We start from the raw sequence: 23,901 nt of genomic DNA on the forward strand, positions 1-23,901 counted from the left end.
TTTGCACAACCTACTATAACCCACTGTGCACCCCTCAGCAGGCAGGTGTCAGTGCTGGAGTTGGGAGCAGGGGAGAGAATCTTCCCAGGAGAGCAAGAGCCCAAACTGTGGCATGAGCTGGGCAGAGGAAGAGGCAATGTGGCACCAGAAGCTGTCACTCTGCTGACACTGCTGCACTAAGCAACAGATTTGCTACTCCAGTCGGAATGATAAAATATTGAAAAATGAGAGCATCCTACAGGAAAGATCACATGGGGAGAAATCATACATTATGGTGATTACAGCGATCGGTTCAGGGGCCCTGGAATCTGGTAGTTTAGATCCAGATCCAAATGCCGTGCCTTGCACTGATGTTCTGCAAAGCAATTTGCCATCCTGCTAATGTCCTTGTGGAGAGATCAGAAAGAGAGAAAAAGACACAAACACTTGAGAATTACAAGTATGCTCTTAATTACACACTGACAGGCATCGAGAGAGAGTATAAAATAATAACTGGGTATGTCTTAATTTTGGGGGAAAAAAAGTGATACAGATTAAATTGATACTTTTCTCCTATTCCCCGCGCATCAGAACCGCATGTGTCACTTTAGTCTCTACTCTTCTCACTTGGAACTAGAACAATCTTTCAATTAAAGATCACTATAAAATCGCGCATCTAATTAGCACGTTAATTGTTAAGAGGGACAGGAACTGTAGCTTCGCTCTGCTGATTTTGCTAGTGGAGAACCTGCTGCTCTCAGCTGCGATCACACAGGTTTGTCACCAGGACACGATGAGGGGAAGGACACTCAGCCCCTTCCCCTCAGCTGCGGAACCTGGGGAAGCTGGTACCCAGCCTCCTCTCACCCTGCGATGGCTGAGGGATTTAGCATCCCCTAACCAGCGCCACTCCTGGCTCTGGAGGTAGCACAACCACGGCCTGGAGGCACAGAGGGAAAACTCTGCGGAAAGTGAATCATCAGCTGGGGGAAAAGGAAGGCTGAGGGTGACATTTGCAAAGGGGAATGAAGGGAGGCCAGCCGTCTTCCTCGCTGCTTCTCCCAGCGCTCTTATTCATGTGCTGGGATTTGCCAGTGGAGGTAGCTGCTGGTTAATCAAATCCAGATTCCCTGCTCGTATTTCTGCTGAAATTTGCTTTCTGTATATAGACCATTTACTCCACCTGCAAATCCATCCTGTGAAGAGGGAGCAACCAAGCTGAAAGGCAGCTTACCGTAATGGAGTGCAGTCTGGTCTTCTCCGTCCTGAAAGAGAGACAGAGACTGGTTATTAGAGGTACAGGTAACGTTGTGCGGATACAAGTAAATCCCAGTTTCCAATAAATAAGCTGAATCACAGTGATATTTTAATTGACTAGACAAACAGCCCGGGACACTCAGCTACCTGGCAGTTAGGCTTTGAGCCACCATTCCACCATCAATCCATATTGACGGATAATCAGTATCTATCCACCCATCAGAGTGTGTGGATCACGTCATGACATAAGTATAATTCAGTTCATAGCGTTATCACTTCCAGCCCATAAAAATGAAGGATTTCAGTCCTACAGCCTTGCTTTGGGACCCTCACTAAACCTGGTGCTTTAGTGCAAGACGGTTCTGTGCAAGCCCAGCTTTGGGCAGCTGCTCAAGAGAAGGGTAAAGCACCGGGAGACTGGCACAGCTCAGTGTGCTGCACTCTTCAGCACCAAGGAGCACACAGGGGGAAAAAAAATAATCCCACTTTTCTTCCATCTGAATAAATCTTAGGTCCCTGCTCTTCTGAATTCAGGTCTGGCCAAAGGTGGACCCGAAGCCCAAGTCATTTCTGTTGGGCTGCTGGCATCCCTGCAGGATGACAGCAGGGAAAAGGGCTACGCAGAGCGCTCGGGAATGAAAGCCGGTGGCTGAACTCATCCTTGTGAAACACCTGCAGCGCAAGGGCAAAGCAAACCGCATGATTTGAAGACATTGGCACGCAGCTCCCTTTTCGAGCTAACACGTACGCCACTGCATCAGCTGCAATGGTCTGGGAAGCGTGTCCCCTTTCCCAGACTTGGCAAGCACGGGTAGGGCTTTGCTGGTGAGTGGTTGGTGCTCACGTGGCATGTCCAGCAGCACAAACTCAGGCACCTCGCTGCGCCACAGCCTCATCCTGCCACAAGAACAGGTGAAATAACAGAAGGAAAGAATTACCGGCCCCTTTGCTTTCACTACCCCACCAGGATTAGCCTCTAATTCAGTTCTTTGCCTCCTTAATTTATTTGCATCTGTTTATGGAGACTTAAGTTTTTAATTACCATCATCTTCGGGATTAAGGTGCAAATTCTGCACTCTGCTGTGGATTCTGGAGTAGGCGAAAGGGAAAAGTAGAACAGGAGAACAGGTAGAACTCCCACCCGTAGCTGTTTGGAGACTTCTGGTTTCCCAGCCTGTTATTCTGTTTGATATTAACCCTGTTCAGCTAAGGAACTGGGAATGACTTGTGTGTCAGGCTGGGAGGTGCCATGCTTTGCTCTGGGACTCCACACCAACACGACAACCACAGGAGCAACAGGGACAAAAGAGAAAAGCCAGATCTAACAGGCATTTGCTGCCTGAACATCCATTTCACGTTTTTTCTGAGCAAAAGGTGGTGGTGGGGGGGGGGCTCAGATTTTCCCTCCCACGTGCCGCTATGCCCCATCCATGGCACTCACACCAGCGTTCGGAGGTGCCTTGTGTCAAGGACCCTATTTCTGCCCAAATTGTAGGGAGCGTAATGCAAATATGTGTCATTAGAAGACACCGCAAAGCAAACAATTGAAGAAATCAAGGGCAGCATCCATTGATTATTCCACACTAATAAGGTAACCGATCTGAGCCAGAGCCCCGGTGCGGTCCTTAAGCACATGCCTGCTCGGAGGAGTGACAGGGCCGGCACTGACTTCAGCAAAATACGGAGCAGGGCTGGGGAAGAAGAGGCAGGAGCGCTACAAATGAGTTATGGGAAAGGCAGGCTTTCAAATACGCGGGTTTTGTGTGTGCTGGGGGATGGGAAGCCAGCTCCCCTCCGCATCCCCGCCTTCAAAATTACAGCTGACCAAACCTGCCGGTGAACGGGCTTGGAGACGCGCAGCAGAAATGCCTTTCCATGGGAACGCTTTGCTGCAAAACTCCTTAAAAAATACGTAGGACCGTTCCAGGAACACTACAGCCATTTGTTCCTCTTCCAAAGGCCTGCGTAAAGCACTGCTGCTTCAGCAGCAGCCTGCGGGCTAGCAGGGCTTTTTGTTTCTCTTAGGTGGACTTTCTGGCATTTATGGGGCTAAGAAGGGAGCGCAAGTCCCAGCATACAAAATGTGTCTCTTTAATCCCAGTGTGGTTTTTTAAAAGAACTATTAATCCCATGTTATGCAAACATTGTTTACACTTTATTTACACTGTGGATTTCCCCCCCCCCCCCCCCCCTCCTTTGAGCCTGACGGCTGGCCAAATGCTATTTGTTATACTTCTCAGATGCTACGCTATTTGCTTGTGTTTCCTCTGTGACAAATTTTAATCCAGGTAAATGGAAAAAGCTCTAGCGTGGTCACTCACTAAGGACCTTGAAATGCCCTTGGGAAGCTGCTGATCCCGATCCCTCTTTGATTTGGCTTTTTGGAGCACCATGGCTAATCTGAGGCCAACGTGCCTGGCCTCTCTGCGCACAGCGCTTGGCTCCATGTACAGCAACACTGAGCCTTCGGTGCAAAACGGTCACACCTGGAAACTAATCACAGACAGGCTGTGAAAGTGAGGATTACAGCTCCCATCGTGGAAATTACATGAGATGAGTATCGCCTACCAGGCGCTGGAAATGTTTTGCAACAAAACAAGACGTGTAGAAGTGGTCTTAAGATGAATTCTAGCTGGTTGTGATGCAAGGGATACCTCCCAAAGTGGAACAGAAAGCAGTGGTTTCTGGAGCATCCTATGCAAAGTGTGGTGTGTCCTTCTGCCAGGACATGCCTCTCTTAGGACAAATGACCCCCAACGGTGAGTGGACAGGGACAACCTGCTGCACCCTGCCCAGGACACTGGTAACTGTCACTGCCCAGCCCGGGGGCGTTGGCACTGGTCAGGAGCAGGATGTCCCGATCGCATCCTCCGCAGCTGGGAGGAGTGCAGAGATGCTGGCAGTGATCCGATGGACCATTTTGCTCATCTGTCTTACAAGCAGGGGCAGCTAATTTTTCTCCATTGAAAGCCACCAGGATTTTTGTTGACTTATTTTATACAAAACACCGAGTTGGAGGGGGATGTTTGTTGTGACTGTTCACTTCTTCTCTCTCCCATTTAGCTTTCTGATTACAGCAATGTAAATCATACAGAGCTGCAAGTACACCAAGACCTAGATTCCACTGATACACACTGAAACCAATCATTTCTTAAATCTGTAATGTAAAAACCTGAATACTGTAACTAGTTATTTCCAAACTGTGCCTATGGAAAGTTAGGTAATCATGGTATATTATCATTTCTGTGCTAAGGCATGTTAAAAAAATTTAGACTTCCCCCCCTCCCCAATATGAGCGCCTGTAGTGTGACAGGAGCGCAAAGAGAAGGTGCTGAGTAGGGGAGCTGATGTCAGGGAGTGTAGAATAAGTGATGGGCAGCTCTGGGGCCAACACCAAGCTCTGCTCTATGCCAGGATGCCCCTGAGAAACGCCCTTTCGTCCATGTGTTAGCTGGAACAACGTCAATGCGACAGGTTAAAAAGGAGGAAATCAGTGCTCTGATTCAGTGAACTTCAACACAAAAGGGGGAAAAGGCCAGGCTCAAAGCAGTATTGCGTGTTTCTGTAAAGCTTTGCTTTCGGCTTGTCAGGCACTGGCAGGTTCCTGCCCCAGAGCCCTTTTAGCAATATCCTGTCTACACAAAGGAGGAGCTTGTGGAAATGGCAGAACCCATCCAGGCAGAGAGAAGGTGACCAGAAATGAAGGAAAGACCATTACACACTCAAATGCAGGACACTCAGTCCCATACTTGCAAGTCACTGACCAACAACAGATCAATTCCAAGCTCTCCTCTTTCCTCTCAGTGCTGTGTGCCATCCCTGGTGACTTTTACAGCCTGCTGGCACAACTGGCCACATCAGGATGACAGTCAAGCTGCACAGCCTTCAAGGGACATGAGAACGTTTCCAAATACTTCAAAACTAAACCCAAATGTCCACATTTACCAACCCCCTCAAAACAAAAGATGCTACAAAATCACCAGTACCTCCCACATCCATGGTCTGCGACAGATGTCACTCAATGAAAATCCAACTACCAGTGGGTAACTTATTGGATAACAGGATTTTGTTCTGCTCCTGAGAAATTTAAGCAAGAGAAATGAGAGAAGATGGACCGAGCGCAGATGGACCAACTGTCTTATCCGTTAAGTGGTACTATGGCTACTGCACGTCAATTTTGTCTTATAAGTGATAGGATTATATCGGTGTTGCCATCCCATGTTCATTCCTTGGGAATTTCTGTACCCTGCTTAACCTAACACAAGGTTTCTGGACTGAGGGGCAGAGACATGGAAATGGCATGGCTGAGCCCTGCTGAGCTGCTGCACGCGCTATAAAACCTGACTGCTGCCGCTCTGCCACGGTAAGCAGACCCTGACGAGCCGGTGTTCCACTGTGCTGGTTTCACGGGACAGTTTTTAAAACAGTGTTATCTAAACATTGATCTTCCAGACCTGCCTCATGTGCTCTCCCAGGTGTGTGCAGAGACCTCGGCGAGTGGGATGGCAGCCCTAAGGGAGATGCTGGCGCTTCCTCCATCTACTCTGTTTTATTTAGCGCAAAAGAGGAAAACCAAAACCATGCTGGTGACCTGGGTGAGCTTTGGTCCAGCCAGACCCCATATCGGTGATGAAGCTGGGGCTGGACAGCCCTCCACACCAGCTGCAGGGGTCTGTACGGGACCCCATACCTCCTCGGGTGCTGGCCCACACTGAGCCCTCAGCTCTGTGCCTTCAATCACATCCCCAAGCATAGACACGATGAGCAGGAAAAGCGCAGCAGGAAACATAGACATTGCTCTTTTGAGGGGATAGCACAAGCACCCTTTATTTTAAGGTATTCTTTCCCCGCATCACCTCTTCTTTCTGTTCATTTGTGGCACTTTTGAAGGTGCACACTTGTTCCCATCGGCGCACTCCCAATGTTGGCAGGGATCACAGGAGATAAGACCGATGAGGTGATAAGAGTGTTTAACAGCACTGGGTTCTGGGCAGCACAGATGGGCCGGAGGGAAGATAAATATTTACACTACATCTTTAGAAGGTGAGTGAATAGAAAAGGCTAGAATAATACAGCCTCCGAACAAGCACTGGTGCTTAGGAGCTGTAAATCTAAATCTCTGCAGCCTCACGACACACACTCACTCAAGCCAGGGAGATGAAAAATAGCAAGAAAATACTTCCCTCCACTTTTAAAAAGGGGTTTATTTCTCATTTATTTCCACTTTACACTTCAACATCCCAACAATTTACTTTAACCTCATCACCTTCTTTTTCCTTCCCTGAAATTTTATCCCCAAGACAACTGAGGGCGTGACTACAGCTAAAAGCATACCAGAATTTACATGCTAATACCCACCAATATGTAAAACCAGGCAATGCAGGCTAATATAACTGGTTCAAACTCCACCAGACAATTCAGTAGATGGCCCCAGCACAGCTTTTATTTTCATTTACACGCTGCTTTTGCACACAGCAGCCTAGGTTTGGACACATATATCAACACATGTAAAATGAATGCTTGTCCAACTGAAGGAGCTAGATGAGTGGATCGCTGTGTGTGCAAATGTTGGCACAGAAAAACAATGGAATTTAGTTTGGAATTTAATCCTGTTCTTTTAAAATCCCTACCTTAAACCAGTAGGCCCCCACATGCAAATAGACTTTTGCTTCTAGTTGTTTCCTGAGCCATAAAGCGATGCCAGCGACAGTGCAATCTGAGAAACAAGACCATCTAACAGCTTTGTGCCAAAGCATCTAGAGTCCCAAATAGCTCGGACCCTAGAAAAATAAAGCAGATCTTTATGTTTTCTCCCCGTTTTTCAGCTTTTGATTTTGCTAAACCAAAATATACTTGTGCCCGCTTACTTTCACCTGCTGTTTCAGACTGGCTGGCCCACACAAGGATAATTAGTTAGCTGGTGCTTGTGAAATGCTTGTAAGGTTGCAGTTGTTGATGTTAAGTAAAGGCTGTTGTGAGACATCACCATGTGCATCCTTGGTGCCAGCTCGAAGGTGGCTCAGGCACTCCCCGAGGACCAACACTGTGGGACAAAGGATAGAGAGCAACCTCTGGCAGAAGCAAAACCAAAATCCATGCGCTGGTCATGAACGGCTGCTATTTGGGGACTGCAAATAGCTCAGGCTGACAAGTGCAGGGCTCAGTTATCCTGTAAGTTTGGCTCCTCAATGAACTTTTCCACCTACCTCCCTTGCATGTGGGCAGGCTTGGCGGGGACCCCTCTCCTACTGAGCTGTCCACTTCCCCGAGCTCATTCCTCTGTCCCCTTCCCCTCCATTCAGACCTTTTCCTGCACTGTGCCGGGCAGACAGCCGTAGGGATGGAAGGTGCTAGACAGATCTTTATCATCACCTCTTGGGCCCTTCTCCAGCGCCTACCTGCCAGGCTATCATTTGGCCTATCTTCTAAGTGCCTCACAGATAAATTAGATCTGCATAGAGAAGCAATTATTACATTTCTAATGGCATGAACCCTTACAGCACAATCTGCTACTGAAAGGCAAAGAAAATTGCATTAGCTTTTGTTTGATTCAAAATTATGATCAAGGGAAGAGGGATGCTGAAGCCCTTTAAAGCCAAGCCTCCGAGCTGGGGATCTTTCTGTCTGGGGACCTCCCTATTCACATTCGCTGCTTGAGCTCACACTCCTCATTCATTTAGGTGCACTAATTTGGAGGAGCCCTCCACTTTGCAAGGCTGCTGTCAAAACCAGTTCTAAGAAAGCTCAGAGAGAATACGAGGCTCAGGAGCTGCCACCCCCTCCCTCCCGGAGCCTGCGTCTGCTAATGCACCCAAACGCCACTGGCCCGAGGAGTTCAGTGTGCCAGGGTTACGCTAATCCCTCATCGCCCTAGTTTCTAACTGGTGGTGTACCTAAATTTCCAAGTGCAATTTCAGTGGGATTTATCACATCTACTATCATCAGCGTGTAGTGCTGCTGGCACAGATACAGACTCTCAATATCCCGCCGCAGACGTGGCTGTCTTTAATTGCAGAACAAACCCATTTCTGAATCTATACAGCGGCTCGCGCAGCGACACCGAAACTCTCCGGGCTGTTTTCTTGTTTAGCATTTTCATCCCAATTTGCAGCCGTCACTCCACGCACAGCGGTGTATTTGTACGTACGTGTTTACAGGTTGCTCCAAAGAATATTTGCTGCTGCCTGTTCCCTCCAGCACCAGGCATCTTGCTGCTCATCAAAACCCAAGTGCGCTGGTGCAATAGAAAAGCTGCCAGGAAGCTGCGGGCTTCCTCAGCCCAGGGATCAAGAGCCAGTGCCTAGAGCTGTAACAAGTGTCACAGCGCTGCAGCTGAGCCAGCAGCCTCCAACAAAACTATGCAAACGCCATCCCAGGCGGCAAACAGGACAATATTCCTAAAGGCAAGATGCTAAAATCGCATTTCTCAGGGTGCTTCCCTGCCCCCTCCCCATGTAAAAGTTAGCAGCTCTTGTACTGCTTTATCACTTTAGTGTGGCTGAAGCAGATACCTGGTTATTTAAGGGGCAGGATAAATGGGCTGAGACAGCTTTCCCATCCCCAATTCACTAGGGAACGCTTGGAAATTCCACCTGACACTGGGACCGCGCTGTGCTCTTAAACAATCTCCCGTCTGATCCGATTGTTCCCCAGTGGGGAGGCAGGCTGCAGCTAGCTCAAGAGTCATTGATTGGATTAACAGCCTAATTCCCAACAGATGAATAGAATACTGATGTCTTGTCAGCCCACATCATAGAAGGAAAACACAATCTGCTTCTACAGCCCCGAAATTTAACCCTTGGCTTCCCTGTTCCCCCTCCCCAGGGCACACAGCTGAAGGCACAGGTCCGGCACTTTCAGCTCAAGATCATACCCATTTGAATGAGAAAAGATGTATTAACCTTTGGGACGCTTTGCCTAATCATCTACATGCCATGGGATCACACGTTATTTTCCGTAAGGCTGGTTTTGTAAGAAGCCCTCTTTTCATCCTTTCTAGACAGGAGAGATTTATACCAGGCACCTTAATTTATTATTTTTTTTTTATTATTACTCTCTATTTTACCACCTGCCATTAAAGGAAATACTGTATGCTTCACAGTAAGTGGTGGAAAATTCATTAGCTTAACGATATTTATTCTGAAATATACAGCTATTGAGCGTTTTCCGAGTCTATCATTTGATTAGGAGGAGAGATCCACCTGGAGAGGAGCATCCGTTGCTGGAGAGGCATCGCTGCAAGGCTCTCTCCCTCCAGCAGCTCTTGGCAAGCTGCGGGGCAGGGCACAGAAGCAAGGCACATCATTTGCTCTCGGAGAGCTCCCGTTCTCCACCTCCTAATGGAGACACTAATGTTTTCTTACCTCATAGAAAGACTGTGATAAGAAATTAATTGCTACTGGTCAAATGTTCACTACTACAGAAGCAGGACCGTGTGCATATTAAAGAGATTCTCCAAGAACAAAATTTATTTATGGACTCCTTGGCACTGCCTGCATTTGTTTCCTTGCTCAAGAGACAAGAATAAATAAAAATCACCTGATTTTAAGAAATGTATCCAAAATGACCTATTTTTGCCTCAGGTCACTGGGGTCCATAATGTTGTGGGTTTTGTTTCCTTCCAACAGCCACCTTTTATGCCTGTATTTACAAAACAGGCAGATATACATTTAAATACTGTCATTTTTTTCAGCAGCAACCCTAGAATATATAGGAACAGAGCTACAGCACTCATGCCAGGACTGTACCCCATATTGAGAGGTGGCCTCTGGCACATCTCTGATGTGACAGTCTCAGTGGCAATAGCTTACCAACTCCTTAACCGGCTTTCCCACCTCTGCAAGGTGTGTATCATCTCAGGTCAGCCAGGTTGTTCTGTGAAGCAGAAATAAGGTATTTCCAGTTTCATTTGGATTTTACAGCTCACATGCAGAGCGGAAACATTACCTCCATCACTCCTTGACTCTAAAAAACTAATTAGCCCAGCACTAACGTGACAAATAGGAGAGAAAGCATGAAAGGATGCAGGTGCGCCCCCCCCCCCCCTTTTTTTTCCCCCTCCTTTTAACAGTACCTGCTAGCCACGACAGTTTTCCAGACTTTGTGATTTCACGACATCAATATGCATATAAAAAACTTGCTAGGAGACTGACCGAAAGGAAGAGGCCTTCCCTCTCCTGGCTGCCAATACATCAACCCTATAGAGCCCTGTCTGCAAAGAGATGCAGGGTGCTCCGTGTTCACGGTACGGGCCGTGGGGAGGCAACACTATGCATTAATGACAGAGCTGCCTTGACCAAAACAATTAGCGAGAGATGCCACATTGACTCAAACAATTCAATTAATGCAGTATTAGTGCTAGTATTTTAAAGTCATTCGAATTATTAGCTCCTTTTACAAACTGAAACCATAATGTTTCATTTTCATCCCAGATGTGAATTGCTCCAGAACGGCGATAAATAAATAAGTCAAATGACCCCTGTCCAGCCCAGCCCCTGTCCTGTAATGTGGCTGCATTGTGTATTCACGAATCCAGGTTAAGGATAGTGACTGGGGCAGTTGTGCCCTGGAACTAGCAGACTGCAGGTTTTATAAATACATACAGAAATAATTAAAATCTAAGGGGTTTAGAAGGGTTAATCTCCTTTAAATAATCTCTGCCACAAAGCCTGTAAAGTCACTGCTGGCATCGTGCCCGCATGGGACCGGCTGTCGGATATCAGGACAGCACGTGTGGATGGGAGCAGAGAGATTAAGTGGAAGCGCTGCCGTGGTGGCCTATCAGACATGCTGCTCCCCTGCATATGGCTCCCCCGGCCACTACCGAGGGGCTGGAAATGCTGCGAGCAGGATAGGATCCAGCGCCAACCAGCAAGTCAACATGCCACTTGCTCCACCTGATTAAAGAGAGAGAGGAGGAAGCTTGATTAGGCTGCTAAATTTAGCAAGTTGGACAGGAGACAGCAGGAGCCGACAGACTTGCTGCCATTGCTCAGTTCACCTGAGTCCTTCCCGACTTCAAAGCAAATGCTGGCTTATATTTATTTAAAGGGATTCAGGACTTTGGAAATAACCCTACAGGCTTGAACCCACAGCCCTGGGTGGCCAAGGAGATGTTGCACTTTTAATTGTCAACTACAACGGACCAAGAGCTGCCACTCTGCATTTCAGGTGGTCCTCTTCGGATAAACTCACATTTTAAAGCCGACAGCCGAGGGACCACTAGAGACAAAGCAATCCAAAAGCAAGCAGAGAAACCACTCCTGGGTAGGCTGAAGCAGCGCCCTGTCTGAACCCAGGAGTTTCATTTCCACGGAACTGGGCAAAGGCAGGCTCAGCTGAAATGCCCAGAACCCTGCAGGAGCGGCTGGAGCGCTGGCAGGGAGGCTGCAGTATCATGACTGACGACCGCAGGCACAGTTGCAGCAAAAGCACAGCCAAGTTGCACGTGTCCATGTGCCGCAGGAGTGGCAGAGGTGCTGCTAATGGCCCAGGGATCTTTTTTAAGTCAGTGAGGCTGAAGGCTCTGGAGACTCTATTTTGGTCTCATAAACCTTCCTTGGTTTGGCGTGCAAAATCAAAACTTTAGGTGTTGAGATGATCTGAAGCATCCTCTGACCTCATTAAATGGGATCTGGATTTTATTAAGCCAAGCTTGGGGAAGCCTGGGCTAGCAAGGGAGCTGACTTACAGCGGCCCTCGGCCCACAGCTTCAAAGACACTTCTTTCTTCTGCTTCGTTAGAAAAACCCAACACCAGGGACCTCGCTGGGACATCTCAAAGCACCTCAGGACAGTGCTGTGCCCTGCAGCCTCCAGACAGCCCTTCCTTCCCGAGCATGCCTGTTTCTTAAGGATGATGACTCCTCTTTGTGTCTAATCTGGAATTAGAGAGGACGTTCGCACACTCACAGCTGTCTGCCAGAGGGGGAAGGCATCAGAGCCTGGATCCTGCCCCAAAGTGGACCACTGCCAGGGAGAAGCTGACTGCATGTGTTGATTTAAGAAGCTCCCATCTCATCACCTCAAAGGGTTGCTGGTTTTGTGACATCCAACAGCCTTTTAGCAGCCTCTGTGAATTTTATTAGTAGCTGATTTACCATTTTTTATTTTATAAGGCATGAAGCTGCTCTTTCATTTGATCATCCACCACCAAGTACAACTAGATGTCAGACTCTGAAAACTCTCGTCTCAGTCTATGATCGTTGGGACTTGTTCCTGATGGAAGAAAGGAGAAATAAATAGAGAGGGAAAACATTTATTGGTGCTGCTTATTCACAGACAGTCAGGTTTCCGAACCGCTATTAATAAAGTGCCAATGCTAAAGAAAAAAGGAAAAATGTCTGGAGAAAACTGCCTCAGGGCATCACACTAAATCAGTAACTGGGACTTCTCGATGGAGCCACGTTGCTATTAAAATAAAGCTGAACTAAGTACTTGCAGTCTGGTCTGTCATTACTTGTTTAGTGAGATGCAAAACTATCTTCACTTTAAAGGGCTCTTTCAAAGTCTAGAGGCAGCACTTGCTTCCTCCTTGTGCTGTATAATAGAGGTGTTCCTAATGAAATTCAGCAGGAGCTGGAGATAACCAGGGAAAACCATGGCCAACTTTGTAATGGACAGATTTATGTTCAGGGACGTCCTGCTTTTTGAATGAGTTATTCTGCACAGGGCAGGAATCACAGTTTTGCCATTCATGGGTTGTACAAGCGTGGCAGAAGGTCAAGTTCCCTGGGTGGTGCTCAGCCCGAGCCAAAGGCTGGGGCTGCAGTCACATCTGGGGCTGAGCTGAGCGGGTCCGTCCCATTTCCTACTAAAGCAGCGCAGGGAGCCTGCTGGGACCCGGACATCTGTCCTCAGCACCCAGAACTGGGACCAGCCCATTTCATACTGGGTGGATGGCTGGGGAGGAGCAGATGGCATGTACTGGTGGTGGCGACCGACGTGGGGCAGAGCTGAACCAGTGACCTCGAGGTGAAAGGCTTCCTATCTCCCATTATCAATCCCCAGAGCCCCCTCCGAAGTAAGTGTTGATACATTAATCTTCCTGACTGATGGAAACAAACTGCAAATATAATGTGCCGTGGGGGAATCTTTATGTATTTCGAGCCAAAGCTACGCTTAAACACAAAGTTAAGGGCACGCTTAGGTTTCGGCCTTTCCTCAGAAACATTACTAGTTAATGCCATCTTCTTTCTCTTCCAAGTACGAAATTTAAAGAGCACGTCATCACACATTAGCCTCTGAGCACAGCCCCAGCATGGATTGCCACAGTAAATAATAAACCGGTGTTTGTGTTTCCTTGTGTGCATGCTGTCCTCCTAAATAGTTTACTAACAAAGGAGTATATTTAGGAGCACTGCTGGAGTGCCTCGATGAAGCATGTTGTGTAGGATAAATACCTCCACATCAGGACACTTTTCAAAGCCATCAGGCAGAGGGGTCAGTCTGTTGTGGGTTTTTTTAAAACTGCACAAGCTAATGCTTTAAGAGTGTCTTGATGGAATCAGGGAAATTGGATTGTCCCCCCATTTGCTGGCCTAAAACAAGCCTTTTTTTATTTATCCCATTAGAGGAACACAAGAGAAACCTTTTAAATGTCACTAAAATTTTCCCTGCATTGCAAAACCCAGTCAAAAGGGTTTTAATTTTCCCAGAGACCTCTTAAGTAATGCAGTATGTCAAGGTTTAATACATTGCGTGCAGGGGATTGTCTATATTCTGTGCTGTTTCACCAGGGTGAGTCTGTAGGGTCAGTCCTGTTTGCTGGATTTGGTCCCTGCCAGCACCCAGGCCACTTTAGATCAGCTCTGGTGAAACAAACGGGCAAGTGATAACGAGATGAGATGCAGCTTCTCCTGGATCAGTCTGGGATTCCCAAAAACTCAGCAGTGACGGTCACTCTCCAGTAATCCGGTTCTGTGAGTTGGGGCTCTCTGGTTTTGAGAGAGTCTGTAATTTATAGGCTTTATTCACGTATTTATAGGAGGACTAGAGAGACTTGGGAAGAGGCACTTACGTATGCAAGGCTCCAGATTCCCCTGGAGTATTTAATATGACAAACATAAGCTGCAGACCGGAGGCAGAACCAGAACTGCAAACTGGCAGCACAGAAAGCGCTAACACACACCGGCTAGAGACAGCAACAGGGTCACAAACCCTTCGAAGGCTGGGCTGGTGCCCACTCAACCCATGCCATGGCTGTATCCAGTGTATCCAGACCCGTGGTAGTTTAATATACATAGTAAACGGACTATGTATATATATAAAAAAAAAAAAGACTGGACTGATAGCGGTAAATTGGCCATCATCTAGAATTTAACCCTAGCTGCAACCAACCTCTCACCTCGGTGACAGAGTTGGAAGGCAGGGAGCGAGGGGTTATTTCCTGCTAAATTATTCCATTCCTCTTTAACCCAACACCATCCCAACGGCTGTGGGCATTAATGCCAAACCAGCTTCTCCTGGCCCCTCCAAGCCCATTCCGCTTGTCAGCCAGCCCGTAAACTGGAAGCTACGGGTGGTCTGTTCTGCCAGAGTAATCCCAACTAGTAACTAAACGCTACTAAAATACAACATTATTTTGCTCCTGCAGGATAAGGGAGTTCTCTATCCACGCTGTCCCTGTTTCTTTTTGTAAAAAGTGAACGCGTCGTCATACCACCGCAGCAGAGGACCTGGGGTGCTAAGTCATTTTGGGCTGACCGTGTAATTCTCCCCAGCCCTGGTTCTAAAGGGAGAAGATGAACCGGAGGGCAACGATTATCCAGGCTGGTGTATGTGAGCCCTCATCCTCTTGTCCCTGAACTCACATGTGCACACCGAGAGCTGGGAAAGGTGCAGAGCCAGGGAAAGTGAGGAAGAGGAGGCAAATCCCAGCCTCCTAACTAGTCAAAATAAAACACAGCCCTGAGACTGACACTGCCTCTTGATCTTCCCTGTAAAGCTGCCTAATCTATTTTACAAAATGTCAAAATTCAGCACGAAAATCGGAAAAAGGGGGAGGGGGGGCGGAAAAAATATCAGACTGGCTGGTTATTGGACCAAGGGCTGTGTTAAAAGGATCAGGAGGTGGTGGGCCAAGTGGTGGGGGAGGGAATGGGATAAAGTAGTGGGTCTAATCAAATCAGTTTAAAAAGCTGCAGCCTCTCCGAGTTAACCTTGCCAATCAGAGAGCGAGCGGGAGCATGTCTGCGCACATTAAAGCGGGAGCGTGTCCTTGAACCCGCAGCACACTCCATCCTCCCCCCCGCAGCCCACGCAGGCTGTGTACCCAACACCCTCGGCAGCCAGGAGAAAAGCCCAGGATTAGGCACCCTCCTTAGCCTCGCTCAAGTGGAAGTCAACACGGCAAAGGCAGCTTGGATGCTTCCCCGTGATTAGAGGTGAGCTCATGGGATTAAGCCAGCAAGAGTTGGAGAAATGTTAAAAAACAAACAAAACAAAAAAAGGAAACAAAAGGAGTAACCCTCCCATTGACAAATGCTGTTGTATTGAGTCTGGCAGCTGTAAGATGCATTACTAACCTTTGCTAATGACTAAGGGCACCAAAGTCACTTTAAAATAAATATTCACTAGGAATTACACGGGTAATCTAAAGGGATTATCCTGCTGCCTTAACAGGTCCATAAACTAAACGTTAAATGGTCTACACAAGTGTTTGCATTATTTTTGACCCAAATCAACCTTTCCGCTAAAAGCTGTGGAAAGGCAGATTCAATTTTGGAAACAACGTGTCCACTTTGAGTTAGTGTTCTTCTAAATTCCCCCAGATCCTCTGTTTTTTGAAGGAAAAATGGGACTGAGCTCTTGGAATCCAGGAGCCTGCCAGCAGCCAGGGAAAGGCTTTAGCAGAAAAACACGTTCAGAACATGAAGCAGCAGGCACAAATCCAGCCTGCCACATGATCCAGTCCCTGTGGCAAAAGTATCCCTGTTCAGAGTCTTAACTGCAGCCCTTCTTCCCTACAGAGATGGGGAAGGCACAGTGTGGGAAGAAGGAGCACTGATGATAAATGGTGGCTAAACCCCAACTATTCTGTGCCTCAGTTTCCCCACCTGTCAAATGGGGAATATGTCATGTGCCTTCCAGCTGGGGCACTCGTCCCTGTGCCTCAAGCTGTCGAAGGGGAATGAAGCCGAAGCAGAGCCGTGTGCCTGAGGCTCGGCAGCTGTACTCAGGCAGGTCAGGAGAGCAGGAGTTACGGCATATGCTTCAGCAACAGGGACTGAATGACGGGATGAGAACAGCTCCTGTGCACCAGTCTGCAGTGCCCGACAACAACTTCATTGCATTGTCTATACATGAAAAAGTACAGTCTAAAAAGGCACAGATGCCTTAAGGCCACCATACACAATGCCCGAATTGCATCTAATTCCAAAGATCACATCAGACACAAATGGGGAGTAAGTCCTACAGAGGAATAAACAAAAGTACATCGACGCTTCCTTCCAGCAGGTATTTCAGACCCAGCCTTAGAAAAAGGACTCGGGTTTTTTTCCCCACTTCCCAACCTGCGATGCAGGCCAGGGAACACAGCAGCATGCTCAGGACCCCTTAGTCCAGCAGGAAAGGTCCATCTCCAGCCTGTGCTGACACACCGGACACATGCCCACCTTGCAAACCTATGTGATCATTTTTCACCTGGACCCCTTAGCCTGTATACCTGCGTCAGCCAGTGTGCACACTTCTGAAGACAGCTATTTCTCCAAGGCATGCTGAATTAACTTTTAAGAATGCAACAGGACTAAGGGACTTGAAGAGACATAAACTCCTCTTAAATCCCACTGCTCCTGCACAATCACTAGCAATAAGCCAGGGCCCTCTTGCAGCAAATCAGGAAATTGAGGGAGATGATCAAGCTGCTTGAAGCACAGAAAAATGCTACACCAATGGATGTGAAGAAATCACATCCCTAGAGCCCTTTGATGTCTGATGTACAACTCAGGGAAAGAAGAATAAAACACAATGGGAAGCTGGCAGAGAAAACATACTCCAGGAAAAGATCAATAATTAAAAAGCTCACTTCTACTGACACAGGGAAGAAAAACGTTTGCAACCGTTATGTTTTTTAAAGACTTCTTCATGATGTCGAGAAGTTCCTGCCTTTTTTTTTTTTTTTTTTTTGAGATTAGAAAAAGCTAAGAAGGTCTAACCTAGTAAAACCTAATTTCACAAGAGGTCTTGTTTGCCAGCCTTGGCAATAGGGGTGGAAGTGCTGTCTATCACCCACTGAAGGCACCGCAGGAGGAGTGCCCTAACAAGAGCACTTTAAACTCAAATGCCAGGCAAACATTAACAGCAAGCAAAGGCACTATTTTACAGGCTCTCACAAGAAAAGTCATTCCATCACATGAGATTTCTCCCTCTGAAATACATAGTTTTAGCTAGAATAAAATTAATAGTTAAAACCTAGGACTTCCGTCTTTAAAGATGCATTCTCCTCCTTCCTTCTAAAACAAACCGTTTCAAAATTTTCTTCACACACTGTAAAAGAATGATCAAGGGGAAAAGATTAACATCCTCCTCACTGATTTCCATCTGATAACAGTGACCTAAAAGCAATCTCTTGCAGTTGAAGGAGCCCTGAACAAACCTGAGAACATCTCTTCAGTCTTCACTAAGCCAGCTCCAAGACAAAATACTAATTGCCGTAAAAAAAGACACAGTTCCTATTCTCACCTCCTATCCCAGCTGGCAAGGGCTGGAATAAGAGAGCTTTTAAAAAGGAGCCTTGGGGTCTGGTAGGGCAAACCCCTGCCCACAGGAGTGTCCCTACAGGGGCAGGAGAACTCTCCCATGGACACCAGCCCCATGGGGTGGGCTGGCAACATCAGCACTTTCTCAGTTGGTAGATAATCGCACCAGCAAATATATTTGCACTTACCAATCAGGACTGAAGCGTTAAACAGGGTTTCAGAACATCAGGTTCACTACTGGATTTAAATTGGTAGAAATCACATTCATGCTACAGCTACCAAGGACGTGTGAGTGGAAAATGAGACCTCTCAGCAGAGCCAGCCACTTCTGCTGCAGCTTTCTGCAAAGCAACATGAAGCCTGCTAGCCATATTAAATGTGGATATTCAAATATCAGCTGCTTGTTTCCAGAAAACTCCTCCAGAAAAGCATCGATTCATTCAGGAGAACTTACCCTATGGCACACCCTGGTCATGCCCCAAAGCCTCCCAGCAACTAAAGCAGAACCCAAATGACTCAAGAACTTCAATTTGCACTGAAAACAGCAGCCCTGTGCATCTAAACATTAACGACCAAGAGCATGCAAAGTTTATGTAAGTAAAGCCCTTCTGTGGACTGCACCAATGTCTGATGCCTAATTAAGACTGCATTTGGATATGCAAATGCACTGATTACTGTTATTTGTCTGGGCTGACACAGGCAGCAAGGTAAGGAAAAGCTGTGCAATATCTGGGGACAAAGTGTTTTTTTTGTTTGGTTTGGTTTTTTTTTCCAGAATACTCAGTTATGGGAGATGCTCCCTAAGGTGAATGTGGACTTTGACCATCCTTCTCCCTCAGGAAACCCTTCCTGCTGTACGGAGGACTTCTAGTTCAAGCACTCTTTTAGCTATTCTATGGCTTGTTCTGCAAAACTTACCCCACATCGCCATGACCCTGCGAAGGGAGAAGCCCCCAAGTCCCTGTGATTTTATGCAGTTGTAGCTGTCATCAGAGCAACTGTGCAACAGCATAAAATTCAAAGATAGATAGCTTCACTTGGTGGCTTTTCACACCTTGAGTGCTCAGGAGACAATACCCTTCTCCGAGAAGGGGCACAGTACTATAGAGCGATGGTACATATTAATTTCTAAAAGAGGATTTTAATCATGCAACGTCCTCTGCAGTCGCACAGAATTTAATCTCATTGCTGACAGTGGGTGATGGGGGAGCATGTTAAGTGGAAAAGTTGTATTCAAGACCTTCTTGCAGATATGTGCTACAGGCAGTCCCTTGGGAGGAAGAAAACAACCCCAACTGGTGTCTCGCCGCTGACCACCCCGGCCCAGGGTCCTGACGTACTCCAGCCACTTGCATGCAGAAACGCAGACACATTTCCAAAGTTCTGTGCAAGGTTCAAGTACACGTATTAATACAGTTAGCATTTATCAAGGCTTACTTTACAAATATTGATTTATTAATCTAGGCAAGACCCAGGGATATATGTACATAGTATTCCCATGTTCGTTGCAGAAACCGAGACACACAAAAAACCCCACTGTCTGACTTCCTCAAGGTCAAATGTGGAACACAGCCCACAGCTGGGATTAGTTTCAGGATGCTGAGCTCCCAGCACTACGCTGGGACTATCAGGACATGCTGTCCTTTCCCACACAAGGTCTTCCCTCTTCTTTTAAGATCTGTCTTCACCTAAGCCTACATTTAGTGAGAATCTTGCCTTCATTGAGTAATATGGGAAGAAAAAAAATAACAAAGAGCCAAAAATTGGAAACCGTAAGCTGTGAACTGAGACCTTCCCAGCTGCTAAGGAGACCCACCACAACTGGGTCGGCACGCTGGCACATGCCTTCTGGATGGTTATCTTCAGTCTTCTTCCATTTTTATTGAGGACTGCTTGCAGGCAGCTTTAGAAGTCTTGGTTAATTGAACAACTAAATGTTAAAAAAAAATATCCAAAAGGAACTAATATACTGTGTTCAACCAACTTCAATGGGACCTTAAAGCTTATATGAAAAGTTGGACTTGGAATTGTTAAACAATTCTTTTCTAGAAGCTCCTATGAAACCGCAGTAACGTTAGTTACAATTGCTGCCTAGGAGGGATGAAATTCCATGCTTTTCCCCCCTGCTAAAATAAAAAATACTCCCCTAACATTTCTGAAGTTAGGGCAACCTAAGCAATGGCTCAACAGAATACAATTCCATAAAATCACTACAATTAAATGAAAAATTATGCATCTTTTCAAGCAGCACACGTCTGACGCCTACTTTCTAAAGAAAGTTGAACTACAAAGCAGTAAAGTCACTCTGTAAACTCCTGTAATTATTCTTTTAAGGTAATGGACCAGCTTCAGATACTAACGGATGAAAATTAACTACAAGACAACAGAACCACTAGTTTTAAAATCCTGAGGAACTGGAAAGAATGACTATATGCTTTTGTATATGACAGCAGTCTCAGCAACACTGCAAAAAGTTAGAAGTATCTGAGTGGTAGTGCACACTACGTCTGAAAGAATAGCTTTTAGAAGACATGAAATTCAGAGAATACTGCAGAACCTTGCACGAAAATCATGGCATTATGCACACTTCTCTGTAATTTATGTCACTGGATGCACAGTGTTTTCTTTCCACATTCAGTTTGCCTGGACTATGGGAAGTGTGCGTCTTGGGCAGCCAAAGTCTCAGGGTAGACAACAGACAACATGAGAAAAGAGGATAAAACTTCATCGAACACTGAATGCTTAATGACAGAATTAAAACCCATCTTTGGTCTTTGTTTTTCTCCAGTTGCTCCTTCAATCTTCGATTTTGTTAACAAAACTTGCCCAGGGAAGTTGACTCCCTGAATGTGTCAGACATCACCTCCGTTAAGTAGTGTGTTATTAATTCCCTTCCAAAACTAAACACATCATATTTATGATGAGATTTTAATCTGTTTTTAAAAAGTGTTTGAAAATCTTCCTTGTAAGGATTTTTAAAAATTAAATTCTAGCTTCCCTTCAGATGTACTCAGGCATAAGAGAAAACAAAACAACTAATAGTCTAACAGAGAAGAAATGCTGCATTTGCTGTTTTCTAGCCTGATTCAAATGTAAAAATTAAGAATGTGAATAAAGTAGGTTTAACTACATAATTAAGTAAACGTGGACAGACATTGTGTATCTGATTAGCAAAAAGAACAACTAAATTTACTAGAAAGGCTATATTTAGCTGCAAATGAACATATTTTAATGGCTACTAACCAATGAAAATCAACCTTTCCTTAGAAAAATAACCAAGAACTAAATTTAAATTGATTATTAAATCAATTAAATCAATCCAACCTGTCAGAATCTCTCTCATTAGAGTCGCTGTTAGATGCAAAGCTGCTGCCTATATGGTCTGCACACACAGGCAAAACACAAAATGATGCAGTGCCAAAGGTATAGTGACAGCATAGCACCTTCCCAGCACATCCACCCAAAATTACGCCAGACGCTGCCGAGTCCTAATGCGTGCACAGACCTCTCCCAAACTGAGTGCATCCATTAATACATGGAGCCCGTTAATGTGTCCTATTTTCCTGTATTAACCAACCGAACATAAAAATAAGCGTCTCCCTGTAACAGTCTGACCCATTTTGAGAGTCCAGTGAAGCCAAACTGACTTTTATTTCTTAGAAAAAAAATAAAAATTGTGTTTAAATATAAAGCAACCAGTTGCAGCATTGCGGGATTAGTTGGATGAATCCTTCAGCAGATATAATCAGCTTAATGGCAACAAAGATCACAGCGCAGTTAGTGCAGCTGTGACACTCAGACGCATTTCACCGAAAGGGAAGGTTTGCACGAGGCTGGAACGGTCCTTTTTATTTCCAGCCTTTTTTCCTCTCTCTCTCTGTGCAGTCAACATCCCCATCAGCTCCATTAGCATGAAAGAATTAAGGAGGGAAATGGGTAGGGTGGAGCAATTTACGTCTGTGGGTCAGCATACTTACACAGTGTCATATAATTCAATTAAATGGACAAATAAAGTGGTGCTAGTTGTTTTCCAAACTCTAGTTAATTTTAACTTAATTCCCACGCTGCTGTGGGCTAAAGGGCTGCTTGATACACAGCTAAATGACCAGCTATCTATTACAGAGAGGAACACTGTAGGAGTCCTCCCGCTCTTCTCTTAGATACTCTTAGGAGTATTCTTACTCTGAGGATATTCTTAGTATCTTTATATACCCACAAAAAAGAAAACTGAAAGTAAAGACTTGATTCCCCTAATTACAGCTTTATTTATGCTGGCAAATCCATTGCTTTATATTATACTTTTCCTCACTGCTGAATTGCAAAAAAAAAAAACCAAAAAAACCACTAGAACATAATGTCAGGAGATTTCAGCCTGCCCCATAAAAATTTAAGAAACACTGCTTTCCAGGCTTCTTAAATTAAGACTTTCATCATTAAATCCAGTGATCTGCCTCTCACATACAGTATTAAACACACTCAAAAATAAGCAGGTAAATGCTAATCTATTTACCACTAACTATTCTGTTTCTGGGTTTTGCTTCCCCCAGGAAAAATCCCCCGAGATACAGGTGAATGCACTAACGACTGAAAACAGCTGAGAAGTACAGAAGACCCACAAATCTGTAATCTGCAGGGAACTGATGGATGGAAACGGCAAAAGTATGAACACCTTGGAAACAAGCCATTTGCTGTAGAGCTTGCTAAGGTCTTCTGCTCTCTGACCTGGTAAAACTCAAGCCTGTGCAGTTGCACTTCGGAACAAGAGCTCTCCAGGAGAATTAACTTCTGTTTGCAAAATAAAGACCTTTGTCAGTACCAAACAGTCAGCAATGTTTTGAAGGCTTTAAAATAAATCTGTGCTTGAAGATCGATGGCACTTCCCATAAAGAATACAAGTGTGCCTCCTTTTCCTCAGCCAAAACTTCCTTTGCTTTCTCCAAAACTTCAGTCCAACACACTGGTTATTCTCCCACCAGAAATACTTGCATTTCAGCAGTTCTGCATGGATATAATTTGTAAAGTGCTAGGCAAATAAGCACACTCTGAAATGGGAAACGTTATTGACAGACTACCCGGCACTAAGCTTTCAAACCCACCAGGAACGTCAGGAGGCCAGATCTGCACATGTCAAGTCCATCACCTTAGGAGGCTTTCAAAGTTTTGCTTTTTGTGACTCTACAAAACGCATCTCTGGAGCCATTATATGAATTAGTTGGAAAGGGGTGGGGGGGGCGAAGGAGGAGCGGTTAAGAACAGCAGTACACCCCTATGAGGACATTTAGAAGCATCTGGCTCCAAGATATTAAGAAAGGAAAGAAAAATTAATCATGCCGGCTGGGAAAAAAACCCTGGCATCAGCACAGCCACCCTGTCATAAGGCAGATATTAATAACGTGAACCTCCAGGGAACACTCAGACATCTGAAAGATCCACTTGTTGGCTATCACAGAGCAGGCAGCTTGAACTGATGCCTCTTTGAAACCTTCTGAATCTTACACTAAAACACTGCTGAGGATTTTTTTTTTTGCAGCAAAACGAAACTCTCAGTGCTAAAGATCAGACATTTACCGCATTTCTCCCTTTTTCCCCAGATAGTATCACAGAGAGAGCACTTGGAATCACATGCTATCGGCTACAGCAGAATGGAGCAACGCCCAGTAACTGGGTGCAAAAATACCAGATGCTGAAGCCGTGGGCATGAGACAATTCAGATGTTAGGGAAAGGAAAACAAAAGGATTCGCTCCCGGGGATACCTAGGCACCCCACTCCAACAGACCTTGATAGCAGGAGGCCTGAGCAGGCGTTAGCCACTTAACGTGTTGTAGACCTGTAGCTTAGCTACACACAAGACACACAAGAGAAATGCAGGTGAAAACTGGTCGAGTATTTTAAAATGAGAATAAGCAAATAGTATCTGGCCAGAATGGAGTACAACAGGAAAAACCATGCATGGCCAAGACATCACGGC

The 23,901-nt window shown here is 45.9% G+C and overlaps 1 protein-coding gene across 4 annotated transcripts in view; it reads right to left on the reverse strand.

Annotated features, from left to right (window-relative positions):
• Window positions 1-23,901, reverse strand: part of ACBD6 (acyl-CoA binding domain containing 6) — an 87,766-nt gene that overhangs the window by 3,370 nt on the left and 60,495 nt on the right. For 2 of the 4 annotated variants that reach the window (XM_040610536.1, XM_040610534.1), the window contains one exon: window positions 1,214-1,244. In XM_040610536.1, coding sequence (XP_040466470.1) covers window positions 1,214-1,244 — 31 coding nt within the window. The other 2 variants (XM_040610537.1, XM_040610539.1) reach the window with 2 other exon arrangements.

This window comes from Falco naumanni, chromosome 11, assembly GCF_017639655.2.
Source record: "Falco naumanni isolate bFalNau1 chromosome 11, bFalNau1.pat, whole genome shotgun sequence".
Lineage (NCBI taxonomy): Eukaryota > Metazoa > Chordata > Aves > Falconiformes > Falconidae > Falco > Falco naumanni.